Source organism: Erpetoichthys calabaricus, chromosome 7, assembly GCF_900747795.2.
Source record: "Erpetoichthys calabaricus chromosome 7, fErpCal1.3, whole genome shotgun sequence".
Classification (NCBI taxonomy): Eukaryota; Metazoa; Chordata; class Cladistia; order Polypteriformes; family Polypteridae; genus Erpetoichthys; species Erpetoichthys calabaricus.
The window spans coordinates 188,689,863-188,710,362 of NC_041400.2; the positions used below are offsets into that span (position 1 = coordinate 188,689,863).

Genomic DNA, 20,500 nt, shown 5'->3' on the forward strand with positions numbered 1-20,500 from the left:
TGGGGAAATTCACTTTGATATACGAGTGTTTTGGACTGCGAGCACGTTTCCAGAACGAATTATGGTCACAAACTGAGGTTCCACTGTATAGGCTTTTATAAAACATTTACATAACAATAAATTAAAAATAAATAGTAAAAAAAAAAAAAACTAGCATTGGTTGTCCAACGAATTTGCACACACGATTTCTTTAAAAACACAAAAGTTTTCAATAAATTAAATTAGCTGAACTTACATTGTGGGTTATGTATTCAGAATCACATTAAACCGTCACTTCAAAATCAGACAAGTCATTTACATTTTTTTTGGTTTTTTTTGTTTGTTTTTAACTTTATGATAAGGACGGTTTACTGGCAAGGCGTCATGAAAATGTCTGACCACCTCCTCCACAGAGCCTGTAACGGAGCGTTTCCTTTTCAAACGATCGTATGTGGCGTTGTGCTCCCATGCCATACAAGGTCAGACCTTCACATTTTGCCACTCTCAACCTTCTTTTGCTTCAATTCCAAGTAAACTGCTCCAAAACTCAGGAAATTTTAAGTCATATTGTCTTCTCTATCATTTGCTTTAAATACGTTCACAATTGAATGCAATAGTGAGACAATTGCACACCATAACGTAGTCAACCTAATGTAATAACCAACTAACTGCAAAAGTGATTCGTTGCCAGTGCTTTAATAATCAATTATCACCGATTATGGCAGTTAGTTGTTGCAGCCCTACTATATTTACTATTTTGACTTGTCAATGCAACTGTTTTGCATAAACACTTTTCATGGTAGCACCCAAGAAGGCCAACTGGCCAAAAAGCAGATCTGCATATCATGCAAGAATCGACCCTCCTTTGGGTGATGTTTTTATCTAAAACTGCATCACATGCTGCTAGAATCTTCTCAGATGTTATAAAGATAAAGACTTTGGCATGTCCAACATGCTTACTTGTTAATTATCTGTTTAAATAGAACTGAACAATGGTTTGTGGTTTTGCATTTGACAGCACAGCGTGCAGCACTGTCAATGACTCATCTGTCAAAAGCATTGCATAAAAGTAAATAACAGTCACTTACTCTAACAAATATGCTTTAATAAAAAAAGAAATGAGAGTGGAAATTGTTGCTTGGCTCAGGAATAAAATAAAATGTGACTGTCCAGTATTAATCGGTTAGCCTGGAGATTCCAGACAAAATACAGTACAATCCTTCTTAACCGGCCACCTCGGGACTGGACCCATGGCCGGTTGCCGTTTTGGCCGGTTAATCCGTCACATACCTATTTTCATGTAGAAAAATATTTCTAAGGTATGTACTGTATCTCTTCGACGTTCCTGAAGAAACCATATCCACAAGGCTTCATCCACGATTTCGCACATGGGTTTTTTTCTCGTACAACAACTGGACAGTGTGGTGTAGCGGGTCCACAGATCAAGTCAGAAAGGCCACTTTTTAAATAAATAATCACCACACTCGCGGCTTAGAGAGTATGTGTGGCTGATCAGTCCCCGGGGAATTTGTGATGTGGGCGATCCTAGCTTAAGTGCACAGGTGAGGAGTCGTCCGCATCCGTAATTGTTCCTGGGAACTGCTAATTGCCACATCTGATCCACGGGGATAAATAGAAGCGTGAGGCGGCTAGGGGGAGAACAGGAAAGAACGGGAGGTTAATGGAGAAGGAAGCAGATAGAGGAAAGCCGGTGCAGGACAGAGAGAGAGAGAGCAGATTTGGGATGGGAGTAAATGCAGGAAGATGGGAGGTAAACCCCTGCAGAGGAGTGTTTGGCTGACACTCGGTGGGGCTGAAGAAAGCGGCCACTCCAGCTGAGCGATCACAGAGCTGGAGTGACCAGTATTGAAGACGACTGGCCGTCGAAAGGCAGCGGCAGTCGTGGAGGCTTTGGGCTGGTTTAGCCCCAGCATGAGTGCCCTGGCCGCTGGGGAAAGAACCGAAATCTCGGTCCAGATGGAGCCCGATGTAGCCAGGGATCAGAGGGCTACTGGACCAGTGTGGAAGGCAGCTGCACCTGCAGGTAGGGCGACTCCCCTGTTGCAAAGCCCGATGGGAGAAGCAGGGGAGCCGTCAGGTAGAAAGAAGAAGGCACTGTGGAAAATTCATAAAGGAATATGTGAACGGAAATCACTCTGAAAGTAGGAGCCCTCTCATCTTCCAGGAAAGAAGGAAGTGCATATATATAATATAAAGAACAACTCAGGATTAAAAATTTTTTATTTTATTTTATTTTAACAGGCCGGTTAATCTGTCGGCTGATTAATGTGAGGTCAGTTAAGAGGGATTGTATTGTACTTACTTTTTTGTGCTATTTGGGTTAGGCACAATACAGAAAGGTGAACAGTGAGAACACAGATATCTGAGGAACATATAGGAGGGATTGGCATGCAGAAGAATTACGTAAGAGAAGTACCTAAACTTGGATTTTGAAAAATGCAAAGATTAGAATGAGTAGCAGATTAGTTTTAACTCCAGAGGACACTCCTAGGGGTATCAGGTCATCTAACATAGAACCATAGTTAGTTGTACATCACAAGCAGTGGCTATGAACTATCAAGATGTTACTTGAGAACATGCTAAGAGCCCCAGTGTTCCCTGGTATGCTCAAGTAGCTTCTCCAAATGTCCAGGTCCAGTTCACAGTGGTGGATAAATTAGCAGCCACAGTGTTTCATGTGTTTGCCTTCAGTTTGCATATCCTAAAAACCAGTTCACAGAGAATGCCCCGTGTGTTGCACTTTATATAACCCTGGAATGTCTGTATAATAAAAACTGATAAGCCCGAGTCCTGTTTATATAGAGTTTGGCATTGGACACAGATGTACAAGCAACACTGACCCCAAAAACTCTCCAATGTAGCCCTTAGTGTCACTGTCTGTGACTAGATTTTGGATTTCCTAACCAACAAACCTCAGACTAGTGGCATCAAATCTACAGTACCGATCCTCAACCCAGGCAATCCACATGCAAGTGTGCTGATCCCCCTTCTGTACCTCATGTTGACTTGTGACTGCGTCAACCAAACACAGCTCCAACTCCAAAATTACATTTGCTGCTGAAACCACCAGCATAGGCCTGATCACCAACTGTGATGAGCTAGCTTAAGCCAAGGTCACATTTCATGAGTTCTAGCTGGAGGTCTTGTCAAATATGAGAACAGCAGTTGCTGAAATTGTCACCTGAGCATGTCATATTATACAGTTTATATCACTGGGAATGTTAAATTACATGACTGTGTCATGACTAGGGGGATTCCCGGACATTTTTCATTCCCGGGAATGAAACTGCTGTAATTCTCCGGAAAACGGGAACGGCCAAGCTCGCATATATAGCATGTAAAAGTGTAAAAATCGATCAAGAAATAACAGCGTTATAGTTGAAAATAATTAAGTTGGCACCATTGCCGCAGCTTGCACTTCATCAGACAACAGCTTTGAACAGCAACTTGAAATTGCAATGCATCAGTCTGTTGCATCCGCATTATCTGTGCCATGAAACTTGCCATTACAGAATGATGACAAGAAACTGGATGCATCAGTAAAAGCTGAAATAGCTGTGTTTCAGAGCAATGGCAAGCGCGGGCGTTGTTTAGAACAAGTGTATCAGTATCTGATGATTGTGCCACCTACTTCAGTGGAGGCAGAGCGTGCTTTCTCAGCGGCTGGCGTACTTCTGCACGAAGGTGCGCTCTTGCCTGGATGACCGCACGCTGAACACGTTAATAATAATAATAATAATAATTCATTACATTTATATAGTGCTTTTCTCAGTACTCAAAGCGCTATCCACACAGGCAGGAACCACAAAGCGAACCCACAATCTTCCACAGTCTCCTTACTGAAAAGTAGCAGCACTACCACTGCGCCACCTGTGAGGACGTTGTGTTTTTTACGCTCTTATTACCGCAACTAAAGATACATGTACTTATATGACAGCATGAACTGCTTGTAGATAAGGTTAGTCTTTTATTTGTGTCAACATATTGCAGTAGTTTTATTAAAAATAAGTGTCGGCCGTTCTAAAACCGTTCACATGTGAGATGCCCGTGCACTGTGTCATCCCCGGGAGCCCAGGATTCCCGGGAATGGATTCCCTTGTCACGACTTTACAGTACAGTTTCACATTACCAAAGTATCATGGCCACACCCCTTTTCCTGACAGCCAATAACATGCTACCTGAGAGAGACATTGACGATGTGAAGGCTTTAGGTATGGCAAGCACAGCCACCAACTGTACCCTTTTGTTTCTTTTTTTCCCATTATGTCCTGGCACATAAAGCATCAGACAAATGAGTAGCTCTTCTGTTTGTCAGGTTCATTCATTATTCCTCATAGCTGCATTATATACATTTGAATTCCAAGTGAGCAACCATTGTTGTCAGCTCTCGCATACACTTATACTTGTGAGAAGAGTCACAGTCTGATGGGTATGTCAAAATACATGAACGTCCATTACGGGAGCAAGTCTTTAATATCTCCGTCTCATTAAGATTACGTAAATGAAGTCTGTAACTGAAAAGCTGCTGGAAAAGTCGTATAATTTGACATGGCCTGTACAGAGAAGAGGTTTACCTGCTGAGTCAATAGTATCAATGGTGTGAGGACAACACTCCTCCTCTTAAAAGATAAGTTCAAAACTTTTCAAGTCAGTTATTTTTTCACAGCCATGGTATGTATATATTCATTTGCCACTTCACCCTGTATTCTAAAATGTTTTTTTTTTTACACATTTTTAAAGATAGCTAACCTGCTTTTGTGTTTTAAAATGGAAGTACAATTATGTTAAAAGTTCAATGAATACATTTTTTAAAGCCATCGTAGATTCCCTTCCACCCCAAAAAAACTTCAAAGTTGTTAGTCATGCAGAGAAGAAACCTCTGATTGCCCATAAAGGACAATTCGATAAGCCTGTTGAAAATGAAGTAGTAACTGTCCTTGAAGGTCAGGCTTCTAAAAAAAAGAGGAATAGCTTTACTCAGCGAGAGTAAATCACCACTGACGTGTTAGTGAGATACGCAGGTATTAGGATCCTCTTCGATATCCGCTAAAGTCTTTCAATGGTGAAGATGGCAACAATATTTCTATTTATCAAGTAGATAGTTCTAGCAAAGAACTTGTCCATCAAACGGTTTCGGCAACACACTTCTACTCTTATAGAATAATGAAGCAAAGAAGGCAAGATAATAATTTCCTATATTACAGAACACTTCTGTATATGTATGCTAAAATTTTAATGAAACAGATAAATCAGAAGAACCAGCTACTAGAGAATTATGCTCAACTTCAAGATTTTGGAGAAAATGATTACCTTCATCTTTTTGAGGTGCACTGCATGAAACTATTTTCACTGAATGTGCTACATGGTATTCATGCCCAAAATTCCCCTTATTTTTAATGATTAACCATTTCAATTCAAAAGAATAGTTTCTTGTAAAACCATCAACAAAAGCCAAAGTTGAGTCACCATTAGAAGCAGGGACTGATGTATGCGAGGAACATTTTACTCATGGGCAAGTGCATGTAGCAAGCTAAACTGTAATCACCTCCAGTAACTTAGTGATATCATCATTATATATAATACGCTACCGTGGCTGTTCACTTGTCTGTCTAGGATTTTAAATCCCCTGTAGGTCGCAAACAATTTGAACTATTGACCTGAAATTTGGTACACATATACTATGTGACGTCTACTATCCGCTTTCAGGGCAATGATTGACCTCCAAGATTTATTCCTTTTTTTAATTTTATTTTATTTCATTGTAGAATCAACTCTCGGGAGTGGCCAGCAGGACGGCCGTGTGGCGCATGCGTACGGGCGCTGTTCTCATCCCTACCATCTTCGCCATCACTTCCCCTACCTCTTCACATCTTAAATCATTCTTGAGGCAGATTGAAGAGTTAAGTGTCAGATTAAGTGAAAAATTAAAGAAAACGTACTAACTAATTGCAACACAAATACTGACTTAAGTTTTAAAGCGAAAAGATGCCGGTGAAAGAAGAAAAGAAGTGGGCTGCTAGGGTGGAGAAAAGACGAGTTGCTCAGGAAGCAGCAAGCAAATCAACCTCCGTGCAAACGAATGCGAAACGTACAGAGAAAGAGGATGAAAACTAGGAATGTTCAAGTCAAGTGATAACGTGCAGTGAGCCGTTACTGGTTGGCAAAATAATAGCAGTAAAAGAACACAAATATTATATCTCGAGAAGTTTGTTGGTTAGTTGCATAATGCCTATACATCTGATTAGAACATTAGAACACTCTAGACGAGAACAGGCCATTCACCCCAACAAATCTCGCCAGTCCTATCCACTTATTTCTTCCAAAAAAACATCAAGTTGAGTTTTGAAAGCCCTAAAGTCTTATTATCTACCACACTACTCGGTCGGTTATTCCAAGTGTCCATCGTTTATTGTGTAACAAAAAACTTCCTGTTTTTGTGAAATTTACCCTTAACAAGTTTCCAACTGTGTCCCCGTGTTTTTGATGAACTCATTTTAAAGTCCCAGTCTCAATCCACTGGACTAATTCCCTTCATAATTTTAAACACTTCAATCATGTCACCTCTTAATCTTCTTTTTCTTAAACTGTAAAGGCTCAGCTCTTTTAATCTTTCCTCATAACTCATCCCCTGTAGCCCTGGAATCAGCCTACTTGCTGTTTTCTGGACTTTTTCTCGCACTGCAATGTCATTTTTGTAGCCTGGAGACCAAAATTGCACACAGTACTCCAGATGAGGCCTCACCAGTGTGTTATAAAGATCGAGCAGAACCTCCTTGGACTTGTACGCCACACGTCAAGGTGCTATATAACCTGACATTCTGTTTGCCTTCTTAATGGCTTCTAAACACTATTGGGAAGTTGATAGCTTACAGTTCACTATAACTCCTAAATCCTTCTCATAAGGTGTACTCTTGATTTTCTGAGCACCCATTGTGTATTCTTGCACATATGAAGTATGTTTTGTGAATAAATTGTTTCTGCCACTCAAATGTTAACATAATTTTGACTCACCCTGCACTTTACATTTACTGACATTAAATTCCATCTGCCACAAATCTGCCCAAGCCTGTCTGCTATCCAAGTCCTTCTGTAATTATATAACGGATTCCAAATTATCTGCTAATCCACCTATCTTGGTATCGTCCACAAACTTAACCAGCTTGTTATTTATATTCCTATTCAAATCATTTATATACGAGGGTTGTCTGGGTTCCGCGTGGAATTTTATCGTTTGTCGAGTGTCAGCCTGTCGAAACCTGTTCTGCTGTGTAGAGGGTACACCACTCAGTGCCTGCCTGACGTTTTTTCTGCGATGGCTAGAGGCCGGTCCAAGAACTTGCGAAGGCACTTTTTGCATCATGACAATGCGCCAGCCCACACGGCTAATGCGACGAAGCATTTCATTGAAGACAGTGGTGTCAACGTTTTGAACCCGCCACCCTACTCGCCTGATCTTGCATCATGTGGCTTTTGGCTCTTCCCGAAGGTGACAGAACCCCTGCGAGGCCACAACTTCGAAACTCGAGAGGAACTGATTGCAGCTGTCAAAGAACAGCTGGACAACCTCCCAAAGACAGCCTTTCGCGAGTGTTTTGCGGCGTGGGTCAGAAGAGCCCAAAAGTGCATTGATGTTGGTGGTGAATACTTGGAAAAAGTTTAAAAAGGATCGAAGTACATGAGAAAAATAGAAAAAAAAATCCTTGGCTACTTATTTCGAGTGATTCCGCGCGGAACCCAGACAACCCTTGTATATTACAGATAGCAGCGGCCCTGCACTGACCCCTGCTGGTCACCACTCTTGACATCAGCCAATTCTGATGAGGTTCCTCGTACCATCACCCTCTGCTTCCTGTGTGAGCCAATTGTGCACCCATCTAAACACATCACCCTGAACTCCCACTTCTTTTAGTTTGATGTCCAACCTCTCATGTGGCACCTTATCAAATTATTTCTAAACTAGTCATTTAGCCCGTTACAATAACGGGCGCTAGAACAGTACTGCATAAACATTAGTAGGAACAGTCTATATTAAATGGCAAGGGACTTAGACCTCATTCTTTTTGTTGGTCGTATTTTTCTTTCTTTCAGCCTTTCTTTTGTTGATGTTTACTTGCTGAGCTGACCGTTCTTCGTGGGCTGCCGCCGCGTATTGTGTCTTTAATTTTCTGTGACAGTAATACTGTCTTGTACGGCTCTATTCAATAAGGGCGCGCACAAAAAGGCGAGCTTCAAAAAGGCGACCTCAATTAAGCGTGGCGAATAAAGGCGTTCATAGATAATTTAGTTCAAATGGCTCTGGAATATGTGAAGAGCAACAAAGGTGCAGATCTTTATTTACGAGATTTTATTCGCTGCTCCCAATTGAGGTCGCCCTTTTGGGGCTCGCTTTTTTGTGTGCGCCTTTATTGAAGGATACCGTCTTGTACGTCTTATACGTCCGCTGGCTTGTACGTCCGTAATATACCTTTAATTTTCTCTGGCGGTAATACAGGCGTGCGCGTCGGTAATATGCCTTTAATCTCCTCTGACAGTAATACTGGCTTGTATGTGGCTGTAATATGCGTCACTGTATTGTGTACCTTTAATTTCCTCTCGCAGTAATACTGGTTTGTATTTCTCTGACAGTAATATCGCGCATTGCACCGTGCCCCGCGCATGCGCACTTCACCAGAAGACACCCACACACGGACACCTGGACGCACATAGGGATTTTATATATTTTATGAGGCCCTTCATCTTTCAAAAATTTCTCAGGCAAAGCCTGGTAACACAGCTAATTAATATATACCAAGACTGTGAAGAAATAACTTGAGACTTTAACAATTCCACACTTGTCCTCTAATATCATCAAAATCAAGGAGCTGGCCATAGACTTCAGGAAATGGAAAGCAAACTATGGTGCCATTTACATTGGAGGGGGATCTTGTTGAAAAGATGAGCAGCTTTAAATTTCTTTGAGTGGCTATCACTGATGAGCTGAAGTGAGCACCACACATTTCTTCTCTTCTTAAGAAGGCTCACCAACACCTCTAGTTCATCAGACATCTACAGCTGCAGAGTAGACTCCATTCTCAGTGGCTGTGCCACATGTTGGTATGATACCTGCTCAAGATTATAAAACCCTGCAGAAGATGGTGAAGGCATTACAGAATATTACCTTTTCCAGTTTCAAACCACCATCAAGAAACTTACCAATCTCAATTCCCAATCCTCCTATTCCACTCAGAAACACATGTGACTGGGCCATCTGTTGCATAGCACTGTCCCCAAGAACATAACGTTGGCGACTGCAGAAGGGAAAAAGATGCAAAAGAAAAATATTTCATAAATGTGATCGCATATCATATAATTTTAACACTCTACTGTTTTTTTAATCAAGTACAGCCTCAGGTGGGTCTGTTTTACATACAGAACTGTGTAGATAGCATCACTATTAGCAAGCACATTCAATGCTTCCCAAACAGTAAACCATGGATGACCAGAGATGTCAAGCTTTGGCTAAAAGAGTGCAATTCAGCCTTTAGGTCTGGCAATGGTGAATTATATAGTGCTGCCAGGTCCAATTTGAAGAGAGCCATCAAGAATGCAAAAGCAGATTACAGACAGAATTTTGAATGTCATTTTAATGATGGAAACTCCCGAAGTGTATGGCGAGGCAACCATCACTTTACAGACTATAAAAGCAGCAAATGCACAACCATCAGCAGCAGGGACTCACTACCATAGGAACTCAACCACTTTCTTCCCCATTTTGAGGTGAATGAGGTGACTGAGGCAGAGACCAGGACGGCACCGTCATCAACTACTAACAGTATGGCATTTACTGTTAGCACAAAAGACGTCAGAAGAGCACTCCGCAATGTCAACCCAAGGAAAGCTGCTGGCTCAGATGGAATTCCCGGGAGGGCACTCAGAGACTGTGCAGATCTGCTGGCAGAGGTGTTTACCAAAATGTTTAATCTCTCTCTGTCACAATGCACTGTCCACAAATGCCTTAAGTCTGCCATCATTGTCCCTGTTCTAAAGAAGACAGTAATCAGCAGCCATAATGACTACAGACCTGAGACTCTCACCCCCACTATAATGAAATGGTAATTGTTTCAAGAAGCTAGTTCTGAGCAAATCTTCACTCCCACCCACCTTGAATCAGTGCCAATTCATCTACAGAGCCAACAGGTGAACAGAAGATACCATTAACACAGCTCTCCACACTGCACTGACTCACTTAGAATACCGGGAGTTATACATGAAGATATTATTTGAGGACTTCAGTTCCGCTTTTAACACAATCATCTCTAGCAAGATGGTGACCAAACTGGTCAATCTGAGTGTTAATCAGCACACATGTAGATGGATCAAGTACTTCTTAACAAACAGACCGCAGACTGTTAAGACTAGAAACCCACCACTCCCTGACATTCAGTATTGGAGCTCCACAGGGCTGCGTGCTGGCCCCTCGATTTTATTCTTTATATACCCACTATTGCACACTAATACATAGCACAAATGTAATTATCAAGCTTGCAGATGACACCACTCTGGTGGGACTGATATGTAGCAGTGATGAGTTTGCCTATAAGGATGAGGTCAGCAAACTGTCTTCATCAACAACTTGGCACTCAAAACCGCCAAAGCAAATGAGCTTATTATCGACTTTAAGAGGCAGAGTAAGAGGAACCTGCTTCTATATACATCAGAGGAGACATAGTGGATAGAGTACCTAGCTTTAAATTCCCTGGCACTTAAATCTCCAAGGACCTCACATGGTCCGTTAACACAGGTGAGGAAGGCACAGAAGTGGCTCTACTTCTTAAGGATGCTGAGGAAGGCTAGCCTGTCCAAGCAGCTGTTGGTGTCCTTGCCTCCCTATGGAAAGAACACTTAACATGTGGTATCACAGTATGGTATGCTGGCTGCTTCATGGCTGACAAGAAGGCTCTTCAGAGAGTCATCATAAACACTAAAAGGTGACTGTACAAACAAAGGCTTCTCCACTAAATATTAAATTAGCGTGTTCAATACTTTTTCCCTGGGTCATTCCACTTCATCCACGTACCTTGATTTATGGCCTTTAATGTTGTGAATTCTTTATATTTGTGGATTTCTTGAGTTAACTGAGAATCTGGTGAGAATTTCATGTGACTAACCTCACTGGAAATACATTTACTGAAAAAAATATTGACATGTTCAATACTTATTTCCCCCACAGTATCAATGTACCATATAAACTCACATATAAGCTGGGAAAAATCAATTTTAAAATCAGACCCCAACTTATACGCCTGCTCAAAAATGCAACACTTAAATTTTTTTTTTTACATCTTGTCTCCTCCAATCTCACATCAGTTTCTCAGATGCATTGAATTTTGTTGCAGCAGTGCAGTTACCAATTTCTTTTACTACTTTAACTGCTTTTAATTTAAAAACAGCTTCATATTTTCATCTAATCGAATGCTCCATCACAGGTAAGAGATGCTTTTACGATAAAGGTGTATGAGGATGTGAGATACAAAAAACACAAATCAGTGCAAACGTTGCTTCGGAATAGTTCAGGTATTACCGTGTGGTCACGTAGGCAAATACGTAGAAAACAACAAGGCAGTGTGCCTCCGTGGTTACTCTCTCAGATGGGTGTTAGCATATCATAATCTCTTGAACCAGTAGCATGAGTTTTCTGCATTTGACTTATACGACCGACATTATAAAATACCAGAAATTATATGATGAAATCAAGTCCCAACGTTTCTGCGGGAGAACTTATCCACGAGTGTATACGGTAAAAAAAAGAAGCCACAGTAGCATCGCTATAGCCTTTAAACCCAAAATTTAACAGGTTAGGGTGCTGAAAAGTGGTCTGAGGATTCATGCTGGTAATAAAATGCCTTTTGTCTGGTATGTTATATGCTTTCAATCATCATAGTAGATATATGGGTCTAGTTACAAATAGAGGAGCTGGAGTCAGTGGTACCAGGAATTGAGGGGTTGGCGTCGAAGTAGATAGATAGATAGATAGATAGATAGATAGATAGATAGATAGATAGATAGATAGATAGATAGATAGATAGATAGATAGATAGATAGATAGATAGATAGATAGATAGATAGATAGATAGATAGATAGATAGATAGATAGATAGATAGATAGATAGATAGATAGATAGATAGATAGATAGATAGATAGATAGATAGATAGATAGATAGATAGATAAACTTTATTAATCCCAAGGGGATTTTCACATACGCCATCAGCAGCACACTGATACAAAAAATAATATTAAAGAGTAATAAAAATGTAGGTAAAAACAGATGATAACTTTGAATAATGTTAACGTTTACCCCCCCCGGGTGTAATTGAAGAGTCGCATAGTTTGGGGGAGGAACGATTTCCTCAGTCTGTCAGTGGAGCAGGACGGTGACAGCAGTCTGTCGCTGAAGCTGCTCCTCTGTCTGGAGATGATCCTGTTTAGTGAATGCAGTGGATTCTCCATATTTGATAGGAGTCTGCTCAGCGCCCGTCGCTCTGACATGGATGTCAAACTGTCCAGCTCCATCCATGCCTACAATAGAGCCTGCCTTCCTCACCAGTTTGTCCAGGCATGAGGCGTCCTTCTTCTTAATGCTGCCTCCCCAGCAGACCACTGCGTAGAAGAGGGCACTCGCCACAACCGTCTGATAGAACATCTGCAGCATCTTATTGCAAATGTTGAAGGACGCCAGCCTTCTAAGGAAGTATAGCATGCTCTGTCCTCTCTTGCACAGAGAATCAGTATTGGCAGTCCAGTCCAATTTATCATCCAGCTGCACTCCCAGGTATTTATAGGTCTGCACCATCTGCACACAGTCACCTCTGATGATCACGGGGTCCATGAGGGGTCTGGGCCTCCTAAAATCCACCACCAGCTCCTTGGTTTTGCTGGTGTTCAGGTGTAGGTGGTTTGAGTCGCACCATTTAACAAAGTCCTTGATGAGGTTCCTATACTCCTCCTCCTGCCCACTCCTGATGCAGCCCACGATAGCAGTGTCGTCAGTGAACATTTGCACGTGGCAGGACTCCGAGTTGTATTGGAATTCCGATGTATATAGGCTGAACAGGACTGGAGAAAGTACAGTCCCCTGCGGCGCTCCTGTGTTGCTGACCACAATGTCAGACCTTACAGTTCCCGAGACGCACATACTGAGGTCTCTCTGTAAGATAGTCCACGATCCATGCCACTAGGTATGAATCTACTCCCATCCCTGTCAGATTGTCCCTAAGGAGCAGAGGTTGGATGGTGTTGAAGGTGCTAAAGAAGTCTAGAAACATAATTCTTACAGCACCACTGCCTCTGTCCAAGTGGGAGAGGAATCTGTGTAACATATAGATGATAGCATCCTCCGCTCCCACCTTCTCCTGGTATGTGAACTGCAGAGGGTCGAGGGCGTGGCATACCTATGGCCTCAGGTGGTGAAGCAGCAGCTGCTTCATGGTCTTCATCACATGTGACATCAGAGCGACAGGCCGGAAGTCGTTCAGCTCACTAGGACGTGATACCTTTACAGTTTTGTGTACCAACTCCACCGCGCTGACTATGTGTCTACAACAAGACTGTGGAAATCGTACTGACTTTAATGTGTGGCCGCTCTGTCTTTTTTTTCTTTTCAATTCCCATCATTTCCCATTCTGGCTGCAAATCAGAACTTTAGCATGAGTTTTCCGCATTCGACTTATATGACCAACATTATAAAATACTGGAAATTATATGGTAAAATAAAGTCCCAACTTATCCGTGAGTATATATGGCAATGAGAAGTCAAGCAAAATTACGCCTTTTATTGGCTAACTAAAAAGATTACAATATGCAAGCTTTCGAAGCAACTCAGGCCTTGATGCCTGAAGAAGGGGCCTGACTTGCCTCGAAAGCTTGCATATTGAAATCTTTTTAGTTAGCCAATAAAAGGCGTAATTTTGCTTGACTTCTCATTACATCCACAATGGCTAACACAGTACAACACCCTACTACTATCAAAAACATGAACATTTGTGGGGTGTCCAAACTTTTGAGATGTGAATGGCTTTTAATTACAGTAAAATTACAAGCCATAAAAACAATATTTAAAAATTTTAGAAATATGATCTGACTCATTTTTCTTACCTATACAAAGTGTCATCAATTTCCATGGAATCTGCCGCCATAGTCTGGTTTGTTGGCTTTGAATTCAATGGTTCTAAAATCTGTAAAATGTAAATATACAAAATAAGTGTAAATAAAGATTCTTCTGAATTCTTACAGCATAAATAAATTGAAGATTTTTTTTATTCACCAAACTCTGCAATATTTACAGAATGTTAAAGTTACCTCCCTCCCAGCATTATATTTCATATTAGATCCTAACAAATGCAACAGGTTTATTAAAATACTTGTACAATACATTGTGTACAACTTAAAAGTCATTTGCAGAGTGAAAAGAGCTTTGAAATTACCACAACTTGACAATTTATGCAAAAGAAACAAAAAAGCCAAAGCTCTCTGCACCTTAGACTGTATTGTAACTGGTTGCACAAAGACATTAAAACTGTAATCCAGAGCTTGTGGCCATTAGGGAGGACTGGAGTGCAGAAACATCAGTAAACTGAAACACTTTTCATCAGCATGGTCTAGTACAGGGCTCTCAAACTCCAGTCCTGGGGGGCCACAGTGGCTGCAGATTTTCATTCTGACCCTTTACTTAATCAGTGACCAGTTTTTGCAGCTAATTCACTTCTTTAGAATTAATTTTATTTGACTTGTTCTTGAAGACTCAGACCCCTTAATTGTTTCTTTTTCCTTAATTAGCTGCCAAACCAGTGAGATACAAAGTGAACCAAAACAACTAGTGTCCATCCCACAATATCTGAAAATAAAGATGACGGTCTCAGGAATATTAATCTGCTCAGGTCCACAAAACATTTTGCCAGTGCTCTTAGAAAAGAAAAAATCAACAATTTCAGAAATGTCGGCTATTGCATAATGAGAGCAGCAACAAGCCATGGAATTAAAGAATGGGTTTAATTAACGATGAGACTTGGCGCCTAATGAAGCAATAGTTTGGAGTTTGAGGCCCTGATTTACCGTATATACTCACATATAAGTCGGGTCTTGAAATACCGAAAAATCGATCATAAAATCAGACCCCAACTTATACGCCCGTTCAGAAATGCAACACTTAATATTTTGTCACATCAGTCCAATCTCACATCAGTTTCTCATACGCAACAAAATTCAGTTCACCGATTTCTTTCGCTACTTCAACGACGTTTAATTTAAAACTAGCTTAATGTTTTCTTCTGATCGAACGCTCCACCGTAGGTATGGGATGCTCTTACGATAAAGGTGTATGAGGGTGTGAGATACCAAAAACACAAATCAGTGCAAATGTTGCTTCGGAAAAGTTTGGGTATTACCATGTGGTCACATGGGCACAATAGAGAGAGAGAGAGAGGTTAGGAGAACATGCTGATACTGAGCATTGCCACACCCACATAGAAAACAAAGGCCGTGTGTTCCATGGTTACTCTCTCAGGTGAGCGTTAGCATATCATAATCTCTTGAAACCAGATCTAGTAATACATCCACAATGGCATTCAATTTTAATCCAAACAAAATAAATCAGGCAGCTTCTGAACGGCCGTTACTCTAATACATTTTTGAATGACCTTCCAATTGTGTCATTTTTAGAGCCGTAGACTTTTTCACTTTCACCAGAATTATTTCTCACAGAGATGGTATGCAGCTTAAGGGTATTTTACTGCTCTTCTGCAGTGTACCACATGATGGCAGCTGAGTCTTCAGTTCATTAAGCCTACCACGTGTGGTATGGCACATAACTTACAACAGAGCTCATTTTGCAAATAACCTTGGCATTTGGATAAAGTCACCACTGCAAGCTCTTTATTTTTTTATTTAAAAAGGAAAACAATACTGTATATTGATCATTTCATTTATACCAAGAATGATCAATGTCAGTTCTGAAGGTGGTAGTGGCTGCAGGTTTTCATTCCAACCCAGTCGCTTAATTAGAAAACAATCCTCGCCAATAGAAGGCCTTATTTAATATCATGACTTGTTAGTGTTTTAACTCTGCAATGTCAGGCCATTCTTAAATCACAGATTTTTTTTCTCCTTTCTAATGATAATCATCCAAATGGTTGGGAGCCTAAAATGGAGGAGTAATTTTCACGTCTTCAATTTCTCTTCAGTTTTCTGCCGAGTATTTAATTAAGCCAAATAGTGAATGACGAATACACACAGGTGTGAGTGGAAACAAGCGAGACGGAGAATTGCTGGTTCCTTTGTCATTTGCATCTTATTGGCAATTAAGGAGTAATTAAAAACTGTGGATGCAGATGTTTAAAGACTAAAATAAGCAATGAAGGGTGCAAAATCTTAACAAGCGAGACAAGCAGAAAAATGTCACTCGGGCACCGAGAGCTTCATTAGCAATAAATGACTTCTTATGAAGCAACTTGGTTGGAAAAAAAACCTGTAGCCATTGCAGCCCTCCAGGACTGATGTTCCTCACCCCTGATTTAAAGGGTCTGAACCTTAAATAGCAAATCAATTAAAATGAAGTTAATCATCAGCTAAAACTAATCACTAATTAAGAAAATGGTTAGAATGAAAACCTGTAGCCACTGTGGTCCTCCTGGATCAGAGCTGGGCACCCCGATTCACATCAACTGCTAACAACTTAATAATAAAACAGTGGCTGTAAGCTAATTTTACTTTTGCATGAATGTTGTTTCACATACACACAGATATGAAACTTCTAGCAACCTTCTACTTTTTCTTAAAAAAAAAAAACTTTTTCTGAACTATGTTGTAATTTTCTAACCCTCTAAATCCAGACCAGGGAAGCGGGGATGCGGTTGCATATCCCAACTAGCATAGGGGCAACGGTGCAGACATGTCTTCTCCTAGCCTCATAATGGCGTCTCATAAGAAACGTTTTTCCGCAGGCCAGGTGTTGCACGCTATTGACAAGTGATGTGAGTGGTGATGACAAAGTGAATCTGCCTTCAGGCAGTGACATTGAAATGAACAGTGAAATCGAAAGTGAATCTGATGAATCCACAAAGTTATGTTCGTGTCAATTGCACATGTGCAGTGTGCTGTTCAAAAGCACATCATTCTAGAAAGAAAATTTGCAAAATCCACACTTCTCACTTTGTATTTGTAGTGTTTTTGTAGTAGAAAGATGAGATTTAATAAATACTAGCCATCCTCCGTGGCTCTACCCGCAAAGCAGTGAAACAGGACAGTGAGGAGGGCCCTGCACAGCTCCCCACTCTTGACGTCACGCTTCCCCCTCTCCTCAGCCCGCAGCATTCCGTTTTGGATTAGCACGAATATATCGCTCCTGCAAGTGAACTATGATAGTTAGCGTGATGAGAGAAGTCGCAAAATCAACCGGAATGTTCAAGCAAATGATAGAAAAAAAAAAGGATCTAAATCCATTAAGTAGTTCTCTTGTGAAAAGCAGACAGACAGACAGACGTTGGATTTTATATAAATATATATTTATTGCACAGTTTACTGTCAAATAATGCAAAGAGTATGCGACACGTGTTTCGCCCTTATTTGGGCTTATCAGGCATACACACTCACTGCACCCCTCTCGGGGATCGAACCATGGATGTCAGAGTCAGAGGCGAAGCCACTTTACGTTGCGCCACGGCGTGCAGTTTGTTTATTTGACAGCCTGGAGATCGGGGTAATTACATTCATAGCATTCGTAGTCTGAATCACAATCTGATTGGATGGGTGGTTACCTACCAGGTAACGCTTGAGGTTGGTCTGTAAGTAGGCAAACATCCGCCACGGTGCCATACAATCAGATTGTGATTCAGACTACGAATGCTATGAATACATACATACATATATATATATATATATATATATATATATATATATATATATATATATATATATTGTGATAGATGGCCAGGAACCCTGCTCCGCCGGGACGCCTGGAGTAAGGAGGGAGCTCTACCCTGGGCACCTGGACAGTCCTTGATCCCTGGGGGACAGTGGTTCTGGGATGCCAGGAAGTGCTGACAGACCAGGGATGGTGTACGTCCAGAGCGCTTCCGGGTGCAAGGGGGAGGACTTCCACCACATTGGGGAGTGCTGCCGGAAGTTCATCACCAGGCACCTGGAGCACATCCGGGGCGTTATAAAAGGGGCCGCCTCATTCCATTCGAGGAGCCGGAGTCAGGTGGAAGAAGGACGGAGCTTGCGAGGCAGGAGTGGAGGCGGCAACTGCTAAAGTGCTAAGGACTGAGTGCTAAATTGTAAATAATGTAATAAACGTGTGTGTGTTTGGACATTCCGGTATCTTGTCTGTCTGTGGCCGGGCTAACTGTTACAATATATATATACAGTGCATCCGTAAAGTATTCACAGCACATCACTTTTTCCACATTTTGTTATGTTACAGCCTTATTCCAAAATGGATTAAATTCATTTTTTTCCTCAGAATTATACACGCAACACCCCATAATGACAACATTAAAAAAGTTTACTTGAGATTTTTGTAAATTTATTAAAAATAAAAACACTGACAAATCCCATGTACATAAGTATTCACAGCCTTTGCGTAATACTTTGTCGATGCACCTTTGGCAGCAATTACAGCCTCAAGTCTTGTTGAATATGATGCCACAAGCTTGGCACACCTATCCTTGGCCAGTTTCGCCCATTCCTCTTTGCAGCACCTCTCAAGCTCCATCAGGTTGGATGGGAAGCGTCGGTGCACAGCCATTTTAAGATCTCTCCAGAGATGTTCAATCGGATTCAAGTCTGGGCTCTGGCTGGGCCACTCAAGGACATTCACAGAGTTGTCCTGAAGCCACTCCTTTGATATCTTGGCTGTGTGCTTAGGGTCGTTGTCCTGCTGAAAGATGAACCATCACCCCAGTCTGAGGTCAAGAGCGCTCTGGAGCAGGTTTTCATCCAGGATGTCTCTGTACATTGCTGCAGTCATCTTTCCCTTTATCCTGACTAGTCTCCCAGTTCCTGCCGCTGAAAAACATCCCCACAGCATGGTATTGGCCTGGTGATGAGCAGTGCCTGGTTTCCTCCAAACGTGACGCCTGGCATTCACACCAAAGAGTTCAATCTTTGTCTCATCAGACCAGAGAATTTTCTTTCTCATAGTCTGAGAGACCTTCAGGTGCCTTTTGGTAAACTCCAGGCGGGCTGCCATGTCCCTTTTACTAAGGAGTGGCTTCCGTCTGGCCACTCTACCATACAGCCTGATTGGTGGATTGCTGCAGAGATGGTTGTCTTTCTGGAAGGTTCTCCTCTCTCCACAGAGGACCTCTGGAGCTCTGACAGAGTGACCATCGGGTTCTTGGTCACCTCCCTGACTAAGGTCCTTCTCCCCCGATCGCTCAGTTCAGATGGCCGGCCAGCTCTAGGAAGAGTCCTGGTGGTTTCGAACTTCTCCCACTTACGGATGATGGAGGCCACTGTGCTCATTGGGACCTTCAAAGCAGCAGAAATTTTTCTGTAACCTTCCCCAGATTTGTGCCTGGAGACAATCCTGTCTCGGAGATCTACAGACAATTCCTTTGACTTCATGCTTGGTTTTTGCTCTGACATGAACTGTCAACTGTGGGACCTTATATAGACAGGTGTGTGCCTTTCCAAATCATGTCCAGTCAACTGAATTTACCACAGGTGGACTCCAATGAAGCTGCAGAAACATCTCAAGGATGATCAGGGGAAACAGGATGCACCTGAGCTTCACGGCAAAGGCTGTGAATACTTATGTACATGTGCTTTCTCAATTTTTTAATTTTTAATAAATTTGCAAAAATCTCAAGTAAACTTTTTTCATGTTGTCATTATGGAGTGTTGTGTGTAGAATTCTGAGGAAAAAAATGAATTTAATCCATTTTGGAATAAGGCTGTAACATAACAAAATGTGGAAAAAGTGATGCGCTGTGAATACTTTCCGGATGCACTGTACAGATGTAATTTTTTACATGTAACTCTTTTTACATGTTTTTTTTGAGAAAAAATGTAACGCTAAGGAGGTTAATGATTGTGAATAATTGTGAGGTCTCTAAAACTGCTGTTTTCTAAAAGATTTGAGGCTATTCAATTTGTAAAATATACAAAATCAGAGGATTTTAAGGTAGCCCATTACATTCTGACTTCTTGACGTTGCCACGATGTCACAGGTTCAAGGTACCAAGGGAAAAAGCAATGGGTTCAACATTCTTTCACTCTAATTACAATTCAACTTCTAAGTAAGTCCAACTTTACATTCAGAGACAATAAAATTGAACTGAATCAAACTTGTCTGAATTTTTCACAGCACTGTAAGGAATGAAGGAGTACCACTGGGCAACTCTTCGATCTAGTGATGGTAAAATATCTGACCTTAAACTGACTTCTCCTTTTAAAAGATTAAAAAGATCTAGCTAATTGGATCTCAGCTGCTCCCTTCATTCAGTTACATCCAAGTTGTCCAA

General features: G+C 41.4%; 1 protein-coding gene across 1 annotated transcript in view; it reads right to left on the reverse strand.

Annotated features, from left to right (window-relative positions):
- The window catches only part of uba6 (ubiquitin like modifier activating enzyme 6), a 136,708-nt gene that overhangs the window by 96,825 nt on the left and 19,383 nt on the right, over window positions 1–20,500 (reverse strand). Inside the window, exons 2-3 of the mRNA XM_028805841.2 lie at window positions 14,133–14,212; window positions 9,193–9,287 (exon numbers count right to left, since the gene is read on the reverse strand). Coding sequence (XP_028661674.2) covers window positions 9,193–9,287; window positions 14,133–14,173 — 136 coding nt within the window. The 5' untranslated portion in view covers window positions 14,174–14,212. The remainder of the gene's footprint in view (window positions 1–9,192; window positions 9,288–14,132; window positions 14,213–20,500) is intronic.